The sequence below is a fragment of the Nansenia antarctica genome (assembly GCF_963989245.1).
Source record: "Nansenia antarctica genome assembly, chromosome: 7".
Taxonomy (NCBI): Eukaryota; Metazoa; Chordata; class Actinopteri; order Argentiniformes; family Microstomatidae; genus Nansenia; species Nansenia antarctica.
The window spans coordinates 58,084,125-58,106,315 of NC_137677.1; the positions used below are offsets into that span (position 1 = coordinate 58,084,125).

Below are 22,191 nucleotides of genomic sequence, written 5' to 3' on the forward strand. Positions count from 1 at the left end.
AAAGAAGCTTTGTATATGGCAGCTCATTGAAGGCTCCTCTAACCCTTGGCCAGCAGCCACTTGAATGGGATTTGACGAGTTCTCTTGCTAGGGGACAGGTAGCAGATGTTTCTGCTTGATGGGTTATTTTTACTTACTGTTAAACCATTACCACGGTACAGTACAATACGAACCAGCCTACAGCTTGGAAAATCGAGGCAGGAATATTTGGTGAAGAGCAAACTAATTATTGTCGAACTTCTGAAGAATATTGTGGGATATTGGGTACCTGGCCTATCCTAATTTTTACTTTACTTTTTTTTTATTTGATTGTTTTGTATAGTATGGCAAGGGAGGCATTAAGATATTCTTAAAGCAGTGTGCTGTAATTGCCTGTCAACATCATGGCCACTTATGGCATTTTACCCTCTGTATTAGCTGTAATGCTGTGGCTTTCAGCTGTGATTAATTCTTGACCCTCTTCTTACATGGGTTTAAACAGATTCATTGCACTCATTGTCTCCCCTCGACAGCCTGGGTCTTCATTTGGCCTCTGGCATCCATTCACCAATTCAGCACAAATGTCCATCTGTCCGTCCTTTCCTTCTGTCTCTGGCTTAGGAACAACATGTTCCCATAGCATTGCCTGTGGGCAACCACACCTAGCTCCTGTTGACTTTATCACTGGATAAATCCATTCATTGCACCATACCCATAATGTCACATTCCCTTAGGACACTGCCCTCCCCATCGCCAGCATTTCCCGGGCAAACAGAACAATATCACTGCAGCTACAAGTCCTGTCTACACACTATTCCCACAGTTCCCTATAGGAGAAGGAACCTGTCCTCCATTTCTAGCCCCCAGAGAAGGGGGGAAAGCCCAAGGACCTCATCCCGGGCCGTGCAGACAGCTGGACAAAACAGAAGAGAGGTAAGCAATGGCTAGAAGGCTTGGCCGGAGAGCAGTCCAGCACAGGGCCGCTACGTGTCAGTCATATGTAGTACTCCTTCATGCTGTCCCTGACGGAGTTGTGGAGGTGGAGTTCTGTCCGGTAGGCCGTCTCCAGGCTGTGCTGCCGTTGCTCCTTCTCCTTGACGCTGGCAGCATTCCTCTGGGCCTTACGCTGCTGGTACAGGAAACGGGTCATCACCGCCACCACACACAAAGTGATGAAGACCACCGCCGTGACTACACCTGGGGAAGGGGAGGAGCAAGGGCAGCCATCTTTAGAGGAGTAGAGAGGACTGTATTCTCCTGTCTGGAGTTCAATGTAGTCAGATGACTATTAGCTAGGCAATGGTCTTAAACTGACCATTGCTGTAACTCAAAGAGAGAGAGAGAAACATATGTAACAGCAGCTGGTGTAAGCAGGAACAAGTCGCCAATCAAAATGCTCGGACCTTCAATGTTGTTGAAAATCAATGACTCGTGAGTAATCCCCACTACTCTACACTAGTAGTAGTAGTAGTAGTGGGGATTGCTCACAGAATCCATTGCATTGCAATATGTTGGCTTGACTAGTGAGTATGTCATTGATTTTCAACAACCTTGACATTTATTTACAATTTTCAGAATGAAAGTCAGAACATTTTACCAGCTGCCGTCACATACAGAGGAGAGAGAGAGAGAGAGAGAGAGAGAGAGAGAGAGAGAGAGAGGGAGAGAGAAAGAGAGAGAGAGAGAGAAAGAGAGAGAGAGAGAGAGAGAGAGAGAGAGAGGGAGAGAGAGAGAGAGAGAGAGAGGGAGAGAGAGAGAGAGAGAGAGAGAGAGAGAGAGAGAGAGGGAGAGAGAGAGAGAAATAGAGCGAGAAAGAGAACGACAGAAAAGGAGAACAAAGAGAGAGAGACAGACAAAGACAACCGGGTGCTCATTCTCATATTAACAACCAAACAATAAATTAACAGAGAACAGAGAAACGGACCTCCTATTAAGACTGAATCATTCCTGCTATCGTTGCCGTGCTGTCCTTTCTCTTTATTTGCGTTGGCAGCTTGATCTGGGAGAGAAGAAAAGAGAAACAGCCTAATTCATTAACTTTCACAGTAATGAGTGAACGTGCCGCGCCGAGCAGCCAATGGATGGTCTTTTAACAGGCTGTTTGCCGGGCGCAAGATAACGCATTTGTGTAACACTGCAAAAAAAACAAAGATAAACAAAACTTCCATTAGGCCGGAAGGCATCGACTCATTGTTGTTTTGTACTCATTCCCTGATTTATTCCTGGAACGTAATAATGATGCTTTTGGCTAGAGGCAGCAAGGCTGCTGACATCCACACACTCCAAATGTCTTCTGCTGTGACAGAGCAACAGCTGTAGCTGGAAAATAAACTCATTTATTTGGATCTGAGTTCATCTTGTTAGCCGTGTCCAGATTCTCAGTGTTAAACAAAAAAAAAACTAAAAAAAACACTTACCTGAGTGTGGGTGTGAGGTTGTGGAGTCCGCCAGCGCCCCACAGTTAGACTCGACCATTTGACCCCGTACACTGACCAATGAGCTGCCACGATTCAGCAGCGCTGCCTTCAGGGGAGCAACATGATTGAACTGGACTGATGACAGGCAGCCAATGAAACCTTTGGTTCCTGCTTGCATCACTTCCTCATTGAAATTCTCCCCACCTGGAATCCAGAATCAACAATGAACTGTTGGTGCCTGTTACAGTATACATGTTATTATAAACATTGCTCTGAAAATATTGTTCTCATGAACATGTTATACATGTTAAGGATCTCTGTGAAAGTCAACCCACAACAGAATTAGCTCATTCGGCTGATTTGATAATAAACAAATCAGCCACATTTTAAGGTGAAATAAACTGTTTGGGGAAAGTATTTGTATTCTAAATCGTCTTCATGCATCTTCATTTGTTTTTTATTGAACGGCTGAGATAGAGGCTGCTTATTGCTTGAGTAACTGTTCTCTTATGCCACATCAATGAATCTTTATCCCCTAAATTAGATTCCGCTTTCTTTAGCTCCGAAATTAATATAAAACTTTCTAAAGCAACATCAGCTAGGGAAAACAACATCATCCCTCTGCATTGTTGGTCAAATCTTTAAGAAAATGTATAGCCTAGAAAATGATTAAACTGCGTCATAATCTGGTTTCATTAAACGCTCCTTGTTCCATTATTCAAAATAGCTCTCCACTGCTAGCCTAGCCGTTTCATTCCAGAAGAGGGCTTACCGATGACTTTGCCCAAAGTCAAGGATCTGATTAAGATCAACTCTGCATCGGATGACAGTGTGTACTTTCTGTGGATGTCCTGGTCGATCTGGTGAGCGGAGAGTAATCAAATGATGAGCAGGTTTCAAGAAATACAAAACCATTGTAGATTTCAATGCAATATAGATTGAGTATTATGTTCTTGTAACTAGCTTTGTCTGAATGGCATCTGTAGTCTAGCTCTAGCTTAAGTGCTTTGAAACCTCTTTTTTGTACTGAAACACGTGACCCACATCCCACTCTGTCCATTCCCTATCGTCCTCCCTCATGCTCCTTCCCTCAATCTTCCTGCCCCCCCCCCCCACTCTCAATCTCAAGTCTCTTTCTCTGTCTCTATCTCTCTATCTCTCTCTCTCTCTAGTAACAATAGTGAACATGATGTTGAAATCACAATGCAATCAATCGATCAATCAAGTCAATTTGTATAGCCCTTTTTACACAGACACATCACAAAAGTAAACAATATAAACAATACTACTGTAAGAATACTACTGTAACAGCTAATCATAGAGCCCCAAAAGTAAGCCAAGGAACAAAACTCCCCAGAGGGGAGAAAAATCTAGAGCACAGTGGTAAGGAAACGAAAAACAATTCTCCTCTAGTACTTGTGCTGTTCAAACCCTTGTTCATACAGTATGTACCTCAGTGGAGACTAGTAGAGGTAGGAATCCGAGGACGAGGACTCCTTGCACAGTATCGAATAGGGAATGGTTCCATTGTATGCATTACAATGAGCCTGTCCTCCAAAATCTACCTCCACCAGCCTCCCCTGATGTACTGTACATGTAACAACCCTAGCCTAGAAAAGGCCTGTACAATCACTCCCAGCAGGTTAACCCTATTGGTTTGCAGGTTGGGAGACCCAGGTTAGAATCCCACAGGGGTTAGGGTTAGGGCCATTCTCTACATTGGTGTCTTCCTCACCTGTACGTAGAGGTCCTTCCCCTCGCGGTGGACTCTGATGCGGTGGAGGAGTCCGTCTGCCAGGCTGCTGCGTCTGGGGATGAACACATCTGGTCTCCTGTCTCCATGGAGACGGTACCAGATCTGCAGAGTCCCTGGTGGAGGGGAACAGAGACATGGAGACTTTCAGAGGAATAATCTAGATGGGAATAGGTGTCATTATTTTTTATTTTTTTTAACTTTTAGCAGACACTTTTTTCCAAAGCGACTTACAACAAGTACATTTGTCTAAAGTAAGTGATCTATACATCAGTCATCATAAGGAAAAAAAGGAAATCTATGCTAGGACCATTGTCATTCACAATTCGAGAAGAAAGAAGGATTAGTTTAAAAAAAAAAAACATGTATTTATTAACAGTAGAGTAGACATCTGTAGAGGGGTAGTGGGGGTGAAGAGGTTTTTCAGGGGGGCAGTCAAGATGTAGCCTGAAGAGAGTGTGCAATGCCCAATGTACTACATTCACCTAGTTATGGATACACTGTCCATTTGCTGTTTGCCAGAGTAGTGTAGTGTATCTGGAAATGAAGCATCAGAAATCTCTAGAGCTGTTATTACAGCATGATGTGTACATGGTTTCATAATAGCACATTCCCCTGAACATTAGACAAACAGGACGAATATTGTGAATTCAAACTAAACATTGTATACTTATATTATTCATTACATTTATGATGCTGTGAAAACTGTATTGGCTTGCTGCAATTGAATACTGCAATTGTCTGCAATGAACTGTGCCACTGAAACTGACACTTGTTGCTCAAGAATTAAAAGAATATTCGCAGTAGACTTGAGAATAACCTTTAAATGGCAAACAGAAAATCCTCATCTGCAGCCCACCTTAACCTATGTGTTTTTATTTTGAATTCAGCACACCACATGTCAATCAATAATCATATATACTGTATTAGAACTAGAAAATATGATTGAGTTTGGAATGCAGCAATGCTTTTAACTGGAGAGCACAGAGAGAGAGTATGTATGGGATACAGTAGAGAGCGAGTTGGTATAGTTTACTTAAAAATAGACTCCCCTATTGAAACCCCTAACAGTTGCATCTTTATAGATATTAATATTTCTCCTGGTAGTATCCTACAAGTCTTTGCCCCCTGTATTGAATATGTCAATACACACTCAGTGTTCCTCCCACACACAGACCACACCAGATCACAGAGGCAGAGAGCTTTGCATTATCAAGTGAAGTCGGGTCAATATTGCAATTCAGGCTGGGTTGGTGGAAGGGGGGGTTTATGTTATGTTTGAGAAGACCTTGACAGTGCCCTGGTGGGTAAGATTACAGCGGATGAAGTGTCCCTCCCGATCCTTCAATATTTACAAAAGCTGGGCTCATCCACACGTTCCGATTGAGGACACAAAAGAACATAGAAAGGAGCCACAGACTTAGGAGAACACAAGTGGTGTCACTCATGGTGATGCTTGCTGACGTGAGACTTGCTCTGAAGGCTGTCGGCTTACAGGGGCCATTGTGAGTGATCCACTGTGCTCATGGCTTCGTTATGAACCAGACTGTACAGGGGCTTAGACATATCACTGACACGTGGAGTATCTGTCATGGGTGAGTGTGTTTGCATTTTTTACTTTAATGTCTGGTTTTGTGAATGGTGATTGCTGGGAATATTTTAAACATGTCATGTGGATTATAATGATCACATCCTATTTGAAAAGGAATTGCCTGTTTTTTGTCACATTGAATGCTGTGTGCCAGGTGCCGGGTTCGATTGGGATTTCACTACTAAAACGTTTAGCACCCTCAGTTATGAAATAATGAATGAGCAACTTTCTCTCTTTTATGTGGGACGATATTAAGATTTATATACTGCGTTTACAGTGGCACTCTCCAACTAATATGGTCATTATCCCAACTTCATAACAGCCCTCTGCTGAAAAGCTAATGTTGCCTAAGCCTAAGGGGAGTCTCCATACAGTATCATTGCTCATTCATGTACTGTAACCCATTAGCTGGTAAGGTCTTGGTGGAGTGTCAAATCCTTTTCTAAACCCCCTTTGCCAAAGTAAGTATGTTCGTAATAGCCTTAGTGGAGTCTCCATACAGTTTCCCTAACCCCCTAGTATTGTAACAGCCTTAGCACAGATGTAAAATGTCCTTCTCGGTCATGTTTTTGTTTTGTTTTACATTTCGTTTCTTGCCTTATTGATATGTATTTTCTATGTTCATATGTTCATTCACAAAACAATTACCTAAAATATACTACTACTAAAACAAATGAACTCTTATATTTGACTTCATTGCCTTTTCTACAACGTTCTACATACCGTTGTGAGCCAGGATGATGGCTATGTACTGCTGGCTGAAGGTGCTGACAGTGAGCAGCATGGCAGGGCTCTGTGTGGTCATGAAGCTGAAGGCCATGTTCTCTCTGGCCCTGCTGCTCTCTCTGGACACACTGGACGCCTGAGAGCTTCTGTTCTGCATCACTGAGAAAGGCTCCTGGAAGGTGTAGGTCACTGACGACTCTCTGTCAAACGACACAGACACCTCTGGAGAGAGAGAGAGAGGGGGGGGGGGGGGGGGGGGACAGGAGATGGTTGAATTAAGGTTTATCTCTGCGTAGCAGTCTTGAACAACATAGTTACCTCACGACACAGAGGGAGGATGTTATGGTGCTATGCTGTGATACATTGAATCAAAGGCATCTTTGAGTAGCTTGAACGTCAAACATTGAAATAATCAGCCATTTTTGAACATGAGTATGACTTTTTTTCTATGGACAGTCGGAGCCAGAAAAACAACCCATCTTGCGAATATCGATAAATGATGGACCCATGGATCCCATACAAAGCCTGTATGTGTCACGAATATGACACATACAGCACGGTCTCACAGGCAGGCAAATCACCCTTCATAGGAGACGCGTCTCCCCCATGGTAGCGGAGTTAGATTAGTGGGAATGTGAGAGAAGGTTCCTCTAAGACAGGCCAGAGACAGGCTGAGCAGCAAAGAACTGTCATCTTCTCCTCTCTCACTTTGATCTCTTCTTCTACTTGTTTGAGCTCAATTTGCACTCGGAATGCCACTGATCTTAACACCTCCAACTTCAAGAGCACAGTGATCCTCTAGAATAACTAGACGACACCTTTCAAAACATGACATTCTCTCCGACCTCCCTCTGTTCTCTGACTCGATCATGCACGGACAATGACTACGCCGCGTAATTATAGCACTGTCTAGAGTAGATTCTGATAGACTTTGTGGGGTTTTCATAACTATGTTTCCTAACAAGTCATGACTTTTAGTGGAGAGAAAATGAGAGGCTTGCTGCACGCCCACACAAGTGCAGCCCGTGGAAATGAAACATAATCTAGAAAGACAGAACAGGGTTAAGATGAATCAATATTGCTTTTTTCCCCTAAAAAAATATTGAAGGGGAATAATTTATTTAACATGAAAGATGTACAGAATGAAATGTTTTTCAGCGGCTCATACATACACAGAGAGAGAGAGAGAGAGAGAGAGAGAGAGAGAGAGAGAGTGAGAGAGAGAGAGAGAGATGTATTGAAAATATGCAAATACCGCCCCCCACTACACACACACACACACACACACACACACACACTCAACATGCTGTGACTATAGTACAGTACATCAAATGCCTTTTTGCTGAAGAACTGCTCTTGCTGCTCATAACGGAGCACTTTTTAGGAGATAACAGCTCAATAACTGGAGAAGGTAGAAACGGCCCAGTGCGTTTTACTACTCAGGTAAAGAGCTGCACTGTCGTTACCAGTTGCAACGCGTGTCATCATTCTGGTGCAGTAGATACATGAGGGAGATGTGTGGGGAAACCACCTATTAAATATGATTTCTCACTTGGAAGAGTATACATATTTCTTATGCATTGTGTTTCTATTCTATTATTCATATAGAAACTTGCTTGTAGAAAAGAAGCCAACAATAAAACCAAGAGCGAACCCTTTTGAACCCAATGTTTTTTTTAGACTTCACGCACACTATTATAGTAAAACAAGGACATGGGGGATATGAGGTACTTGATGTAGCTCCCACCTTCCTTGCAGGAGGGCCCCCCGTAGGCGGACTGGGAGCAGTCACAGACGTAGCCGCTGTTCCTCTCCAGGCACCTCCCTCTGTTGTGGCAGAGACTGCTGGAGCCGCTGCAGTGGCCGGGGCAGCCAGAGGTCACCCCCGGGGTCATCTTAGCCCGCTCCTCCAGGTTAAAGGTCACGCCGTTGATGGTCAAAGTTCGGATGCAGCCCAGGAAGCCCCTCTGTCTGGAGGCCGTTCCTCCTGGAGGAGAGAGGGGAGATTATTCATACGGCTACGAATTTGTACGGCTATTACAGTGTTACAACACAATCATAACACATCTATAATATATACAAATCAATTCAAAGGCTGAGGAGGATCCAGTGATGCTCCTATAGGAATAACTTGATATACCATACATAGAAAATCCACTCAGGGTTTGAAGATAATTGACTGCAACTCATGATTTAATTCCAGTAAGCGTCGTAACACAACTCCGAAACCATCCAAGTGTGAGAGGTCTCATTAAGACTAAATATATGCGAATATGGAAGAATATCTATTAGGATAAAGTGTTTGGGCTTGACCTTTTTAAGCCATTAGAATCCAGAAGAAAACAGCAGCGCTCCGGAATGACAAACCAGGATTTATAGCCCCCCAAAGATTTTGTCTCAGCAAGGCTTATAGGGAATTTCTAAATCCATTCAACTGTGTAATGCCTTGGCATAACCAGGAAGTTACTGTGCAATAATGATAATGAATATGAGAATCGAAGATCTTATAGCATTATAATTCATGCTGTGACCTCCAGTATCTGAGGACACCGTCGATCTTGAGATATAGCCTACATTGTAGTATGTATGTAGAATAGAGACTTGTAAAAGGGAAAGGCCATTGGTAATGAAAAAAAAAGGAAAGCTCAATGAAAAAAAACAAGATCCCATAAGGGTTGTGTTTGTGCGTGCGTGCGTGTGGGTGCGCATGTCTACTGAGTCTTAGTCCAGGCCTAGTCTTAGTCCAGGCCTAGTCTTAGTCCAGGCCTACCCACAAACAGCTGGCTGTTGAGTCTGAGGCGGAGGTGTCCGTCAGAGGGGGCGTCCAGGAAGCGTAGAGGCAGCTGGTCCACCTGCAGCGAGGCCTCCTTTACGCCGCGCTCCGCCCTCACGTAGTGCCACTGCCTGTCATTCAGGGGCACGTGGGACTTCACCGCGAGAACCACCGGCCCGTTGCCCACGTCAAAGGAGAAGCTTATCACCAGAGGAGCTGAGGGGAGGGGAGGGGGCCACAGGAAACAGACACACAGGGAGAGAGAGAGAGAGAGGAGTGAGGTCACACGAACTGAGGAACCCCATCAATCATCACATTGGTACAATATTTCCATCAATGTTTTTCCCACACATTTTCCTTCAATAGAAAGGCTAATATTGAAAGCTGTTCTTCACAATGAGCTGTGAGAACTGCATTTGAAACCCTCTCCTTTCACCATCCGTCCTCTCTTTCTGCTCTCTCTCTCTCTCTCTCTCTCTCTCTCTCTCTCTCTCTCTCTCTCTCTCTCTCTCTCTCTCTCTCTCTCTCTCTCTCTCTCTGCAGACACTTTTCATTTCATATCCAAAATGGCTTTTCAAAATCTCCACTTAACACTAGAACAGCCATGCCTTTTTTACCTACTATAAGAACCGCCTCGGGGTCAAATGACCATAGTCTTTACAATGGAAAGCTGCTATTTACACACAACGGCCACTAGTTGGCCGGCTTGTAAATTAGCCTGCCTCCTACACAGAAGAACTGCAAAATAGCTTTATACTAGCTTATCCTGATGTGATTTTGAAAAAGTAAGGATACTGGGTGGCAGAACACACATATCTAGGAAAAGTCATGAAAGGAGGGACCTGAAATGTGATTGAGTGCAAAGATATACATTTTTTTAAACTTAGTTTACCAACTTAAATTAGATAGTTTACTTAGTTAGAAAAACTTAGTTGGGCAAAACAGCAGGAGAAAGATGTGGAAATGATTGCTACATTCAGGCATTGTAGTTACTGTGGAACACAGGGACACGATGTTGGAATCTGGGTTGGAGAAATCCTCCATTTCAGACATGGGGTATATTCTCCATGTAAAGTAACTAGCTGTGACTACTGCAATTGAATTGGACATGGCAGGTCAAACAGTTGGGATTTAGGTAATGGGACTCCCCCATTTATCGCATCACGCAATTCAGAGTTCAGCTCAGGGGAGCAGACGGTAAGCGACCAGCCTCCTATAGCATAACAGTCCCGTCATGACTGTCTTGTTTACTGTGAGTGCCCTGATAGCCGTCCTTCTGTATTCCAATATATATTTAGAGGTTTCTACATTAATGCCTATAGTCTAATATATAATCATTGGTTAATTGCCTTGAACAAATGTTGATTTCCCTCAATATCAGTCAGATTGAATCTGTTGCTGGAATAGTATAAGGTATTGCTGTTTGTTATGCCTAGATCAGACAGTTCATGAAACTTAATTTAGTTATAAAGAAAAAGAAAAAGAAAAAAGAAAGAGAGAGAGATGAAAAGTACAGTATGAGGATGTAGACATATATTTCATAATAAAATGATTAATGAAATCAATATGAAATCAATTTGATCCTGCACAAACATTGCATTGCCAATGAATATTAGACTTTAAAATACAACATTTGACGATTTAATGTGACTTCCGGTATAAATCACGCCCACTTCCGGTCTTCTAACCGAATACAGATACAGATACAGATCATTTTGATGGTTGAACAGATACAGATAGGCCTACAGATACAGATAATTACGTCTCTGTACACCCCTAGTATGTACGCACATGTGTGTGTGTGTGTGTGGGTGTGTGTGTGTGTGTGTGTGTGTGTGTGTGTGTGTGTGTAGCACACTGACTCACAGCTGAGCTCCATTCTGATGAAGTCTTTGAGGCCCAGGTTCTCCAGAAAAACTCCTGAGGGGGCGCTGGTCTTGAAGTAGAAGGAGATGTCGGCGCTGAGCTCTGCCTGGAGGGTGGGGAAGTGCAGGTAGGAAGACTCCTGGTAGAAGGAGGCTGCGTTCCACACAGACTCTGGAAGAAGAGAGACAACTATTTAAAAGATCACTCTCAATGAACAATCCTTTGACTCGACATGCGAAGGACAGAAGCAAAAGTGAAGGAGGATAATAAGGGCATTTAGTGTCTAGGAGCGCATGAAGCATTTGCACACGCTCCCGTCTTTGATCAGCATTTGGCCTGGGAGAACAAGGACGAGCGAAGGCATCCATCCGCAGCCAAACGCTCACAAAATAGAAGCGTTTCACCTACTGTCACCATGACAACGCAGCGGGCCGATTCTGTAGACAGCCTCCGAGCCCGTTCTGTTGGTGTCTCCAATCACAATCTGGCTCACTGGTAAGTGGTCTTTGTAGGAGAGGACTCCTGTGTCATTAGCCCTGAGACAGAAAAAAACAGAAACCTCTCAATTTCAGAGACACTACAGATAAAAGAATCCATTCCTCAGCATCGGCTGGAACCTTGGAGTAAACACTCCAAATGGAGCAATCTATCACAACGTGGACATATGCCTCCGGAGATATGCAAATGAAATCTCTCAATATGCAATTCCCGGGGCATGCACTCGGGTGAAGACAAATATATGCAATGGAAATTTAAAATTGAAAGATAAAATATGTAATAAAGAATATCACGAGAAGATCTGTATTTAAAGCTTCAATCACTTTTATCGTAATTGAAATATCCACACAATCCATCATTTGACAGTATTTCCAAAAGTTAAATTCTCATACAGACCACTTTTTTTGTTACATATGGATAGAAAGTCATTTGGAACGTAAAAACAACAGTTACCACTGGTCAATGTTGCAAATAAACAGGAGAGGAAATGGGCAATAACGATAGACAATCAATAGAGGATGATGAATGATGATCAATATATACAGGAAGTACACAGAAAAAAAGCAGACATTATGAAAACGGAAGCGTAGTAATTCCCTAGCCAGAGAGCCGTATTTGCCTTGTTACCATGAGTCTGTGTCGGCGTCACAGTTGCAGAAGTAGTTCATGTCCATGCAGTTCTCCTCCAGGCTGCAGGAGCACTGCTGAACCCCAGGCAGGAAGCCTCCCCAGTAGGTCCGTCTCTCTCCACCCTGGTCCACCCACCATGACAACGGGGTACCGTCTGAGACAGAGCACAAACACATCCATGCAATTACCATGGTTACCTACTGTACAACTAGGCAAAAAAGAGAATCACGCGACAACTGTTTAACCATTGTTTCAGCAACTCTCCAGAGTGCAGAGACAACTATTGCGGCGGAGTGATACATACAGTTAAAAGTCCCAGTGCTTTTATACTGTATATCAGCACTCATGGAATGCCTCTTGTCCAATCAAATGACTATCTCTATCTAAGATTAGGCTTTAACACCGTCAACTATTCACAGACATTTTTAACACCGTCTCAAACACCTCACATGTAAACAGAGGTGTTTAAAGAAATGCCAGTAACAGGAGTCACATGCGCTGTCACAAGCGCTGTCAGAACGGGTCTCACCCTTGCCAAAAATGATCTTATTGGTGTGACTACTTGTTCATACAGTAGATAACCAAACTGCATTGTAAATACAGCAAGTATTTGCTGTAAAATCAAATCAAGAATCAAATCAAACATAAATGGCTGTTGTTGATGTTGCAGATGTTAGTTGCTTGTTTCTTGTCATACTACAAGCTGTAGTCTTGCCTTAGCCCAAGCAAACACAACTGTGTATCATTAACCTACAAATTATTTGACTGAATAATTGTACTAACTAACAGCAATTATCGAACCAATTAAACAGCTGTTTATTTCAGTGTTTGCACATTGGAAGGTTAAACAGCTATAAACACAACCCAACAGCTCTGTTATTGTGTTGATGTTTACATTTAAATGATTCCATGGCCTCAAGTCATTCTCATGTGTTTGTTGGGTAATCAAACGTCAACAAAAAGCAGAGCATGTGTATTCAATTTGATTCATTCATCTTTTAGGACAAATATAATACATAATTCATTGTCTGAATAACCCACTATATGTCATCGCATATCATGTCAAGCACTGTAAACAACAGTGATGTGTTTATATGTAAAGTACTTTTGAATACACCAACCAAGTTCAAATTGCATAAAGAGCGAATAGATTCTTAGTTTAGCTATATCGGTAGGGCGGTTGAGAGCCAACAACCCTTTTTTTTCGATAGATTACTGCATATCTGGGTTCAAGCATGGCTATAAATATCTACCCAATTTATGCTCTATCTCATCATGTTGATGCCGCCATATAACGTCCTGTTTTCTGTGTCTCTTTGATCTGGTGTGATAATGAACTTGTTTGTTTGTTTGTGTGCATCATGACACCATGGGAACGGCGAGGACGCAGGACTTCATGAATGTTTCATGATTTAGGAGCAAACGTGAGATGTCTGGGACTGCATTTTGCTCCCAAAGCAATTGAAGACGAATGCTCTGAGACATGCTCGGAGGAAGCCTTTCAAGTTATTGCAGAAATAATGAGAGGAATGGCAGATGATATCTGTATATACTCAATCACGCTGAAGGTCAGAGTCAGGCGCTCTCTCTCTCGAAAGGAAAAATGCTAACAAGTGAAATAACACAACGGTTCAGGGAGAATTTCTGAGGTCTGATGTCGCAAATCATGTTACATGTGTGTACCGTCTTACCTCTTGTGTTGAAGAGGCGGGACTTCCTGCAGCCGTACACCACGTCCTGCTGACACTGCTCCGACCCGGCCACAAGGGCTCGTAGTTGTTCAGGTGAGGCGCTGTAGTTGAACCTCATCATGTAGGGCTTCTGTAGCGTGGAGCCGTGGACTCTCACTGGAGCTGTGCTGTTGTGGCTGACCACGGTCCACACCTTCTCAGCTGTAAAACACATGTCCAACTGTAAGACATCTCATACATGATGTTTCTAAATAATTCTATTGTTATAAATATATATATAATTTTAATTATATGAGCATGCAAGTAGTGCCATGTTTCACCTTCTGATTAAGAAGACCTTGAATAAAGCAATCCTGCCTTCAAAGTTGTCCAATCCAATGATTAATTAATACGTATGAATACAGGGATTTGATGTATGTACATAAAGGTAATCCACTACTGATAACAGCCTATTGAAATTCTGTGTGCTCTGCTGTAAAGGGTTAACACTACCATTGGCTTGATTAATTGAGGTGAGGACTCCAATTCATTCCTATCCCCCGTTTAGTATGTATTATGAGGGTTTTGTGTTTACCTTGCCTAAGAGAAAATCCTATTCCACTTTGTGATTATTCACATCCTTGGTTGTCAAGCTAAGAGTTATTTACATCTCTAATGGATTTGTTAATTGAGGTCAACCTGAGGCAACTCCCCTGCAAAATGATTAGGATGTGTGTGTGTGTGTGTGTGTGTGTGTGTGTGTGTGTGTGTGATCAAGAAGAGGAAAACTCAATACAGTCCTGAGCCAGACTATCAAAAGCCAGGCCAACCAGCAGCTCTGCAGCCACCACCACCTCAGTAATGACTTAAATGTTGCATTAACCTCAGGAAAGGTCAGAGCAGTAAAGCTCCTGACAGCCCAAGTGATGGATACTGTCTTGGGTGCCAGCGTTGAAGCTCTCATTCCCTAACTCTATTCAAAGTCCAAGCCCCGGAGGCACGACACCGACTCATTACTCACTGCTGAGCTATTCTTTTTCTAGGTGCATTTAGTCACCTTTGGGACGGTGAAATGTATCACCCTGTTCAGGGAAAATTATGCATATCTTTCCTTAAACAGGAGGACATTCATCACAAATCAACTTCAGGAAACTTCAGTGTAACCCAACTAAGGGCCCATATCGAGTGACCTAACGATTTTCTGCTTGATAGCGAACTGTCAGCTGTCAGTTATGCTGGCCGGGTCGATGCAATGTGATCTGTAAGTGACTGGACCAGATGGATCATTTACTGTTACTCTCTCCTCTCCTCTGGGCATGATCCCACAGGGCCTAGTGGAGACTGGGAGAGAGTTGAAGCTGGGGTGACGGCTACGGCCCCCGTCCTGACTCGCTAGCTCACCTGTCATGTTGCAGTAGACCTGTGCGGGCCCCAGAGGACCACTCCCATCTGGATCAATGGAGAAGTAGCCTGAGGAGCTGCCCATCAGCCTGTAGGCCTCACAGGATGCCTCATAGACAGCTGGGGGGGTAAAGCAACAACATAGTTTATATTGGGACATTGGGACATGGGACACAGACAACTCAAGTAAACAATAAGTAATCCATAGGGGGTGATTCACTACCCTATTGGCTAGTAAGTGGCTGATACTGATACACAAAGACTCCGACCTTCAAAACAAAAGTCACAAAGCAAGCGAGCACACTGGCCATGGTAGTGCCGACATCCCCCTGACATTACCTTGTGTCTTCCCATTAAAAAAAAAAAAGCAACAAAACAACCCCAGCAGATATTTTATGCCAGACAATATCTAGAAATATAATATGTGACAATGTACATGAATAACAATATACACATATCAAAGCTTTTATTCCCCTGACCTTCCATTTGCCTTCTTTATGAAACACAAAGGGTTGCCTACTTTCATTATGCATGTAGCATAGTGTTTTGGAAAAGTTATGAGATGCCCCATTTTCATTCAGGTGCTGCACTTTTCTGTCATGTTCTCCCTGACATGCAAGGACAACTGCATCCACTGGCGTATAAGCAAGAAATCAGCATTCTGGACCAGGGAGGTCTCACACACAAGGATGGTAACAGAGCTCCGTGGTGAATATCAAAGAGGAGCCGGTGTGTGTCAAGAGAGGCCACATGAGAGTAGAAACTTGCATGTCAGACTGAGCTTCATCTCGATGTGTGTTGCTAAAAGATTGACCACATTGGCAGGTAGGTAAGATGGAGAAACACCAGAGGAGAATACCAAAAGGTTACACAGTCTGGATGACCGACTGGCATGTGTTTTTGTTAAATGAAACATAGCGTTAGTTCAGGGACGGCACGCTAAATCAAGCCGCGCGGCTGTCTGTCAGGTGACGTGACAGGTGATTCACAAGTATTCACAAGTAACAAACACTATCTGTACATACCATACTGTACATTGCTACTTTAACTGTACATAGCTCATAACTGTACTATACTTGCCACACTGTACATATCCCTATCATGTTTTTCTTATATCATGTTTTATGTTATGTTTATATCACTATTTGCACTTCTGGTTAGATGCTAAACTGCATTTCGTTGTCTAGTACTTGTACTCAATGTGTAATCGTTGACAATACAATTGTATCTAATCTAATCCAATGTCCAAGGGACAGAGGCTTAAAAACAACAAGTTAACACTCCCCCATTCTGTAGCATTCAACAGTTGGGACATGTTTGTAGAGAGTACATTTTGTGTGGTCTTCCCATCCATCACCCCCAGCCTCCAATCACTCTGGATGTAGCCTACCTGGGTTTGACAAGTACTAGGCTCCCTGCCATATGGTGTGTGTGTGTGTGTGTGTGTGTGTGTGTGTGTGTGTGTGTGTGTGTGTGTGTTGTTGTCGTTTAACTCCAGGCAGAGCTTTACAGAGTGGAGCCATCCAATTACACCAAGCTTAAATGTATTACCATTTTCATGCAATACATGATTAAACTGGCGTGAGTGTCCTGTGAGTGAACCCTTTAAATTGCACTTTTAGATGTAGAGTCACTGAACACTTTATTAGGAACACCTGTACACCTGTCAACAGTCCAAGCTGGTGGAGGTGGAGTAATGCGAAGGTTTTCTTGGCACACTTTGGACCCGTTAATACCATGGACCAGAATCTCAAAGAAATGTTTCCAACATCTTGTGGAATCAGCGTGACGAAGAACTGAGTCTCTTGAGAGCAAAGGGAGGCCCTACCTAGTATTAATATAGTGGTCCTAATAAAGTATTCGGTGAGTGTCTACATACAAATATAGGAAGCCTCTTGACAATAAAGTACAGATAGGAGAAAGGTGTAAAGTACTATAGTATTAGTAGGAAGGGCAGCTCACACACATGAACAAGTCAGACATCTTTACACTATCAAACAGAACAGCGATACTGTAGAGATCAGTCAGTTGCTGTAGTGTAGGAGGGCGGTGCCGGACTCACAGTTGTGGCAGGTGGCTCCGGTGTATCCTGTTCCAGAGCAGTCACAGTAGAAGGAGCTCCAGGACTGGGAACACTGCCCTCCATGTTCACAGAAGTTGGGGAGACATCTGAGGAGAGGGAGGGGGAAGGAGAGAGAGAGAGAGAGAGAGAGAGAGAGAGAGAGAGAGAGAGAGAGAGAGAGAGAGAGAGAGAGAGAGAGAGAGAGAGAGAGAGAGAGAGAGAGAGAGAGAGAGAGAGGGTGTTTGGAGACAAAAATATACATGAGACCAGAGACCAGAGACCAGAGACCAGAGAAAGACTTGTTGGTATTCCAAAGCCGCAGGGACAGCAATGCCAACGTAGAAGAAAGTTTTTGGTCTGGAAAGGAGATCAGATACTCTAGCAATACAGTGTTTCTTAATGTTGACACATTTTCCACATTACCAAATTACTGTAGAGAATGTAGAGAATTTAAACTAGATACAAGATAAATCATGGTAGCGAAGAACTATCAATCTCTCTTTGATAAACTATGTGACAACAACTCTGTGACAAAGACTAAATGACAGTGTACAGTACAAGTGATTAGATACTCTAGAAAAACAATGTTTTTTAACACTGACACATTGAATGATAGTGTTCAATATTATTTTGTTTCTACTTTCTATTTTCTTCTATTTTCTTCTTTTTTTCTCGATAACTTTTATCAGGCAATAAACACAAACAATTACAAATGTGTTTGTGACAAATCAAAGACGGATACAGGACGATTTAATGACACAATTAAAGTCCTCCAGAGCCCTTAAGACATATCTCTCCTATCTGCCAAGCCATTTATGGTGGGTTAAAGTCTTTGTGTGTACTACACTTATCGTTTCATTATCAGTTAAGTAGCCTCCCTGTTCACAAATATATTTTTTATTTCCTTGCCATTATCCAGACCCAGTCTGGCACCCTAGCCGTTGAGAGGAGAGACAACACCGTTTTTGCATTTTCCTCTCAGTTGTTTATTTATGATTTACGAAGGCTGCTCACTAAATCCCAAATTCAAGATTGCAGGGCAAGTGAAAAACAAACACACATGTCAGACTAGACATGTTGCGTCTAAAAATAAGAACATCGTCAAGTCTACAAATCGGAGCATGTGTTTGTGGGATTTCAACACCAGTCTTTCACGGAAATTCCTGACCGCTGCTTTCCTGATTAATAGTCCTTTCCTCAAGCCTCCTTGAGTTTCGCATAATTGCCGGCCTTTCAACCGCGCATCTATAATTTCATACACTTTCGTCTCTCTCCCATTAATTGCCAAGAAGCGTGCCGACCACGGCGCGGATAAGGTTGCAGGCCGTGCTTTAATTACCGTCAAGCTATTTCTATTGTTGTGTTCACGGGTGCCCTCACAGGTCATGAAATTACAGTAGCCACTGCACAGAAGTGCACACTTGCAATAAATTGAGTCATCAAGTTTGATTGGACACAGAGAGAAGGAGATTAACACTCATAAAGGTTAATCTTCCATCCTTTTATGCTGCATAGCTATGGTCATTACACAAAAACACTGCAACAGAGGGTGAGATACACACCACGCAAAATATGCTAGAACATTAAACAAAGCTGAACTTAAACCTTGCCCTTACTACACAGCCCGCTTTCACACAAGCCTGAAATCTCTTTCCGCAACAAGACATTACTACAGTATGAATCACATAACACTATTATTTCTATCTCTCTATCTCTCTCTCTCGCTGCCATCTATTCTGTTCTCACAAAACCATAACATCTCATTCCGTCTTTTTAAACATCTCTCTCATCTATTTCCTCGCTACGTGAAAGCCGTGTCTGCTCAGTCATCTGCGTAGTCTCAGATACGATCTAGTCTAACAGCACCTGAGTCTGTCAGCACTTGTTGCTTTCCAAATGGAAGAATCAGCAAGCAGCAGTTCTGACATCAGAGAGGATTTCCCCCTCAGGGTGAATACGAGGGAAAATGCCAGCTCTCCTGTTTGTCTCCTATGCAAATGTTACAGGCACCTTCCACAATGGCATTTCATTCAGCTCATAGAGAGAGGCCTGCTAATCCCACTCATCGCTCTAACAACAGGCCAGCAGGGTAATGAAGGATGGCATGATTCAGGAAGCTGCTTGCTCGCAGGGCCCTCAGCCAAGGATGGCGTTACTCGGCTCCACTGATATTTAATTGGATGATCCTGTCAGTAAGCCTATCTCTTGGCCAGCTTGTCAGCGACTTTTCAAGCATTGTCGTGCGACTGGCCTCCTATTTCTGAATTTAACCATTCATTTTTAGCCTTTGTTTTGCCATCTATACATCTAAAAGCCCAATGCACACGGCGTGCGATTTTGTCGCACGGCAACATTCGATTCTCCATTCACACCACCGAAGTGAGTGGGTGTGAATGGAGAATCGAATGTTGTCCTGCGACAATATCGCATCGCACGTCAATGCACACGGCGTGCGATATTGTCGCAGGACAACATTCGATTCTCCATTCACACCCACTCACTTCGGTGGTCTGAATGGAGAATCGAATGTTGCCGCGCGACAAAAATCGCACGCCGTGTGCATTGGGCTTTACTGATCGTGACTTTGTGATAATAATGTAACATCAAGTGTTTGGATACCTTACCTGTCGTGGATACCACAGGTGTCAAACTGAAGCTCATTGTAATTCCCCACATGTCCTTCCTGCACTTGGTTGAAGTTCATTGCCTGGCCGTTGATGGAGAAGAGGCGCATGCACCCCTGGAATGCTTTTGTGGGGTTCTTACAGTGGGAAACATCCGGAGACGGACAACCTGGGAGACAGGTACAGTTAGTGTTTAACACTGATGTGGGCTAGTGGTGGTCTAGTAGATAGTGTGTTGGGCTAGTGATCAGAAGGACATGAATTCAAATCCCACCTGGGAACACCACCATTAGTGTGCCCTTGAGTAAGACACTTAAGCCCTAAGTTACTCCAGGGAGACTGGCCCTGTAATCTCAAATTGTAAGTCGCTTTGGGAAAAAAAACGTCTTCTAAATGGTAGTAATGTAATCTAAATTCGTCATACAGGATTGATTGTATCTGTCTTTAGATTGTAAGGCCTCTGTCCCAATATTTAGACTTGCACACTATTTAGAGTAGTATAGATGGCCAATACATTGGTTCATACTAGGCAGTGTGAAAGTTGATGTTTTGAGACAGACTGTGTCTGTCCTCTCACCTCCGAAGTAGAGGTAGTCTCCTGCCTCCAGGTGGTCTCCCAGCTCGATGGTTGAGGAGGGCTCGCTGTCCAGAGTCATGGTGACCTGCAGACCTCGTGTGCTAAGACTCACAGAGTGCCACAGTCCATCATTCACTCTATGACCTGTGGACACACACATTTTCAATTATTGAAATGTTCAACAAAACACTTATCAATTATATATATATATATATTGCATGGGATTCCAAATTGGTGACTTTAATTGTTTGGCTGTTCATTAATCATTATGTAACCAATCAATTGACACCATGTACTAACACTGTGTGTTAATCAGTTTGACATAATACATACAGTACATTATTATTTATCCTTTCTCAGTCGTCACTGGCCATTTACAGAGCATTGTAAATAACAATGTGCTCCTAACTGACTCGTCTGGATAAATAAAGGTTAAAACAAAATGCATTAAAATGGGTTGAGTAGAAATGTTCACATTCAGATTTATTACATTTAGATTTGCTCTACTCCACACATTCAAAGCAAACACAAATTAAAAAGAATGTACAGAAATAAATGAATGTACAAAAAAAGGAGGATTGTACAAAACATTTTATGAATGTACAAATGTACCCAAAATGTCCTGCGTGAATAAGTATGCGAACCCTTGTCAATGACAAAACCAAAATGAGGACAAAGCACTAAAATTACCCCGCTAACTGTTTATTTAGTGAGTATTTAATTAATTCATGAACATAATAATCTCTCTGGAAAGTTCTTGTCAGTCATTAAAAAGTGAATAGTGCCTACAACTCCATGCCATTCCTCCAATGTGAGTGGCTGGAGAGTAATGAAACATTACTCATGTGTAACTATATTACTATTAGAAACGCATTTCAATTTCCGACCCTATCATAACAAATGTGAAAACTGTGTAGGGATTCACATAATTTCTCTCAACTATGTATGTGGTAGATCAGCATGCACGCAGAGCACTGCTGGAGAAGTGGTTAAATATCATGCTGTGTTTGTCCTACTGTACTTGTTATTATTAGATAAAACACCCTACATGGCATTGAGTTCAAGCTTCAAACCGAAGCAACAGCAGTTGAGGAATATGAATTTTGATTAGATTTAGGTTGGCCTTTAAAAGTGAAGGGGGCTTTTCAAGCTGTGGCATTTTTCTGTGTCTACTATTTTCCTTTGTGCCTGCCATCTGCTTCAGAGTATGCCTTCTCCAACTCCAACATGATTATATGTTCAACATGATGCCACATTTTTCAAATGGCAATCCTGAAGTTAGAACCCTTACAAAACATTCAAAACACCACATAGTTAGAAGATGACATTTTTCTTCACGCACCCCTCTGAGGAGATTAAGCGTGCTTTGAGTTTATTGAGGGCAAAAGTAATAAAAATGATGTCGATGAAATGATGTGCAAAAACCAAACACAGACAGTGTAGTAGTCTCTCTCCCTAGCTGGATAGGGTGATGGATTAGTTCTTCACTGTCTGTCTGCCATGCTAGAATAAAGAGCCATTTATAGGCTTCGGCACAGATAAGGGCAGACCAGAGAGTCCCTGTACTGTACTGCAGATGGACTGTGCAGCCCGTACTGCTGTGAGGTTACAGTCGGGTCAGGAG

The 22,191-nt window shown here is 42.8% G+C and overlaps 1 protein-coding gene across 1 annotated transcript in view; it reads right to left on the minus strand.

Annotated features, from left to right (window-relative positions):
* Positions 1-973: 973 nt before the first annotated feature.
* LOC308161767 (contactin-associated protein-like 5) overlaps positions 974-22,191 on the minus strand; it is a gene marked incomplete at both ends in the record, with an annotated part of 56,739 nt that continues 35,521 nt past the window's right edge. Inside the window, 16 exons of the mRNA XM_080535838.1 lie at positions 974-1,176; positions 1,904-1,978; positions 2,397-2,600; positions 3,169-3,256; positions 4,132-4,265; positions 6,464-6,688; positions 8,214-8,453; positions 9,237-9,455; positions 11,106-11,276; positions 11,514-11,641; positions 12,231-12,387; positions 13,925-14,125; positions 15,305-15,424; positions 17,367-17,473; positions 19,991-20,159; positions 20,568-20,711. Coding sequence (XP_080391964.1) covers positions 974-1,176; positions 1,904-1,978; positions 2,397-2,600; positions 3,169-3,256; positions 4,132-4,265; positions 6,464-6,688; positions 8,214-8,453; positions 9,237-9,455; positions 11,106-11,276; positions 11,514-11,641; positions 12,231-12,387; positions 13,925-14,125; positions 15,305-15,424; positions 17,367-17,473; positions 19,991-20,159; positions 20,568-20,711 — 2,585 coding nt within the window. The remainder of the gene's footprint in view (positions 1,177-1,903; positions 1,979-2,396; positions 2,601-3,168; positions 3,257-4,131; positions 4,266-6,463; positions 6,689-8,213; positions 8,454-9,236; positions 9,456-11,105; positions 11,277-11,513; positions 11,642-12,230; positions 12,388-13,924; positions 14,126-15,304; positions 15,425-17,366; positions 17,474-19,990; positions 20,160-20,567; positions 20,712-22,191) is intronic.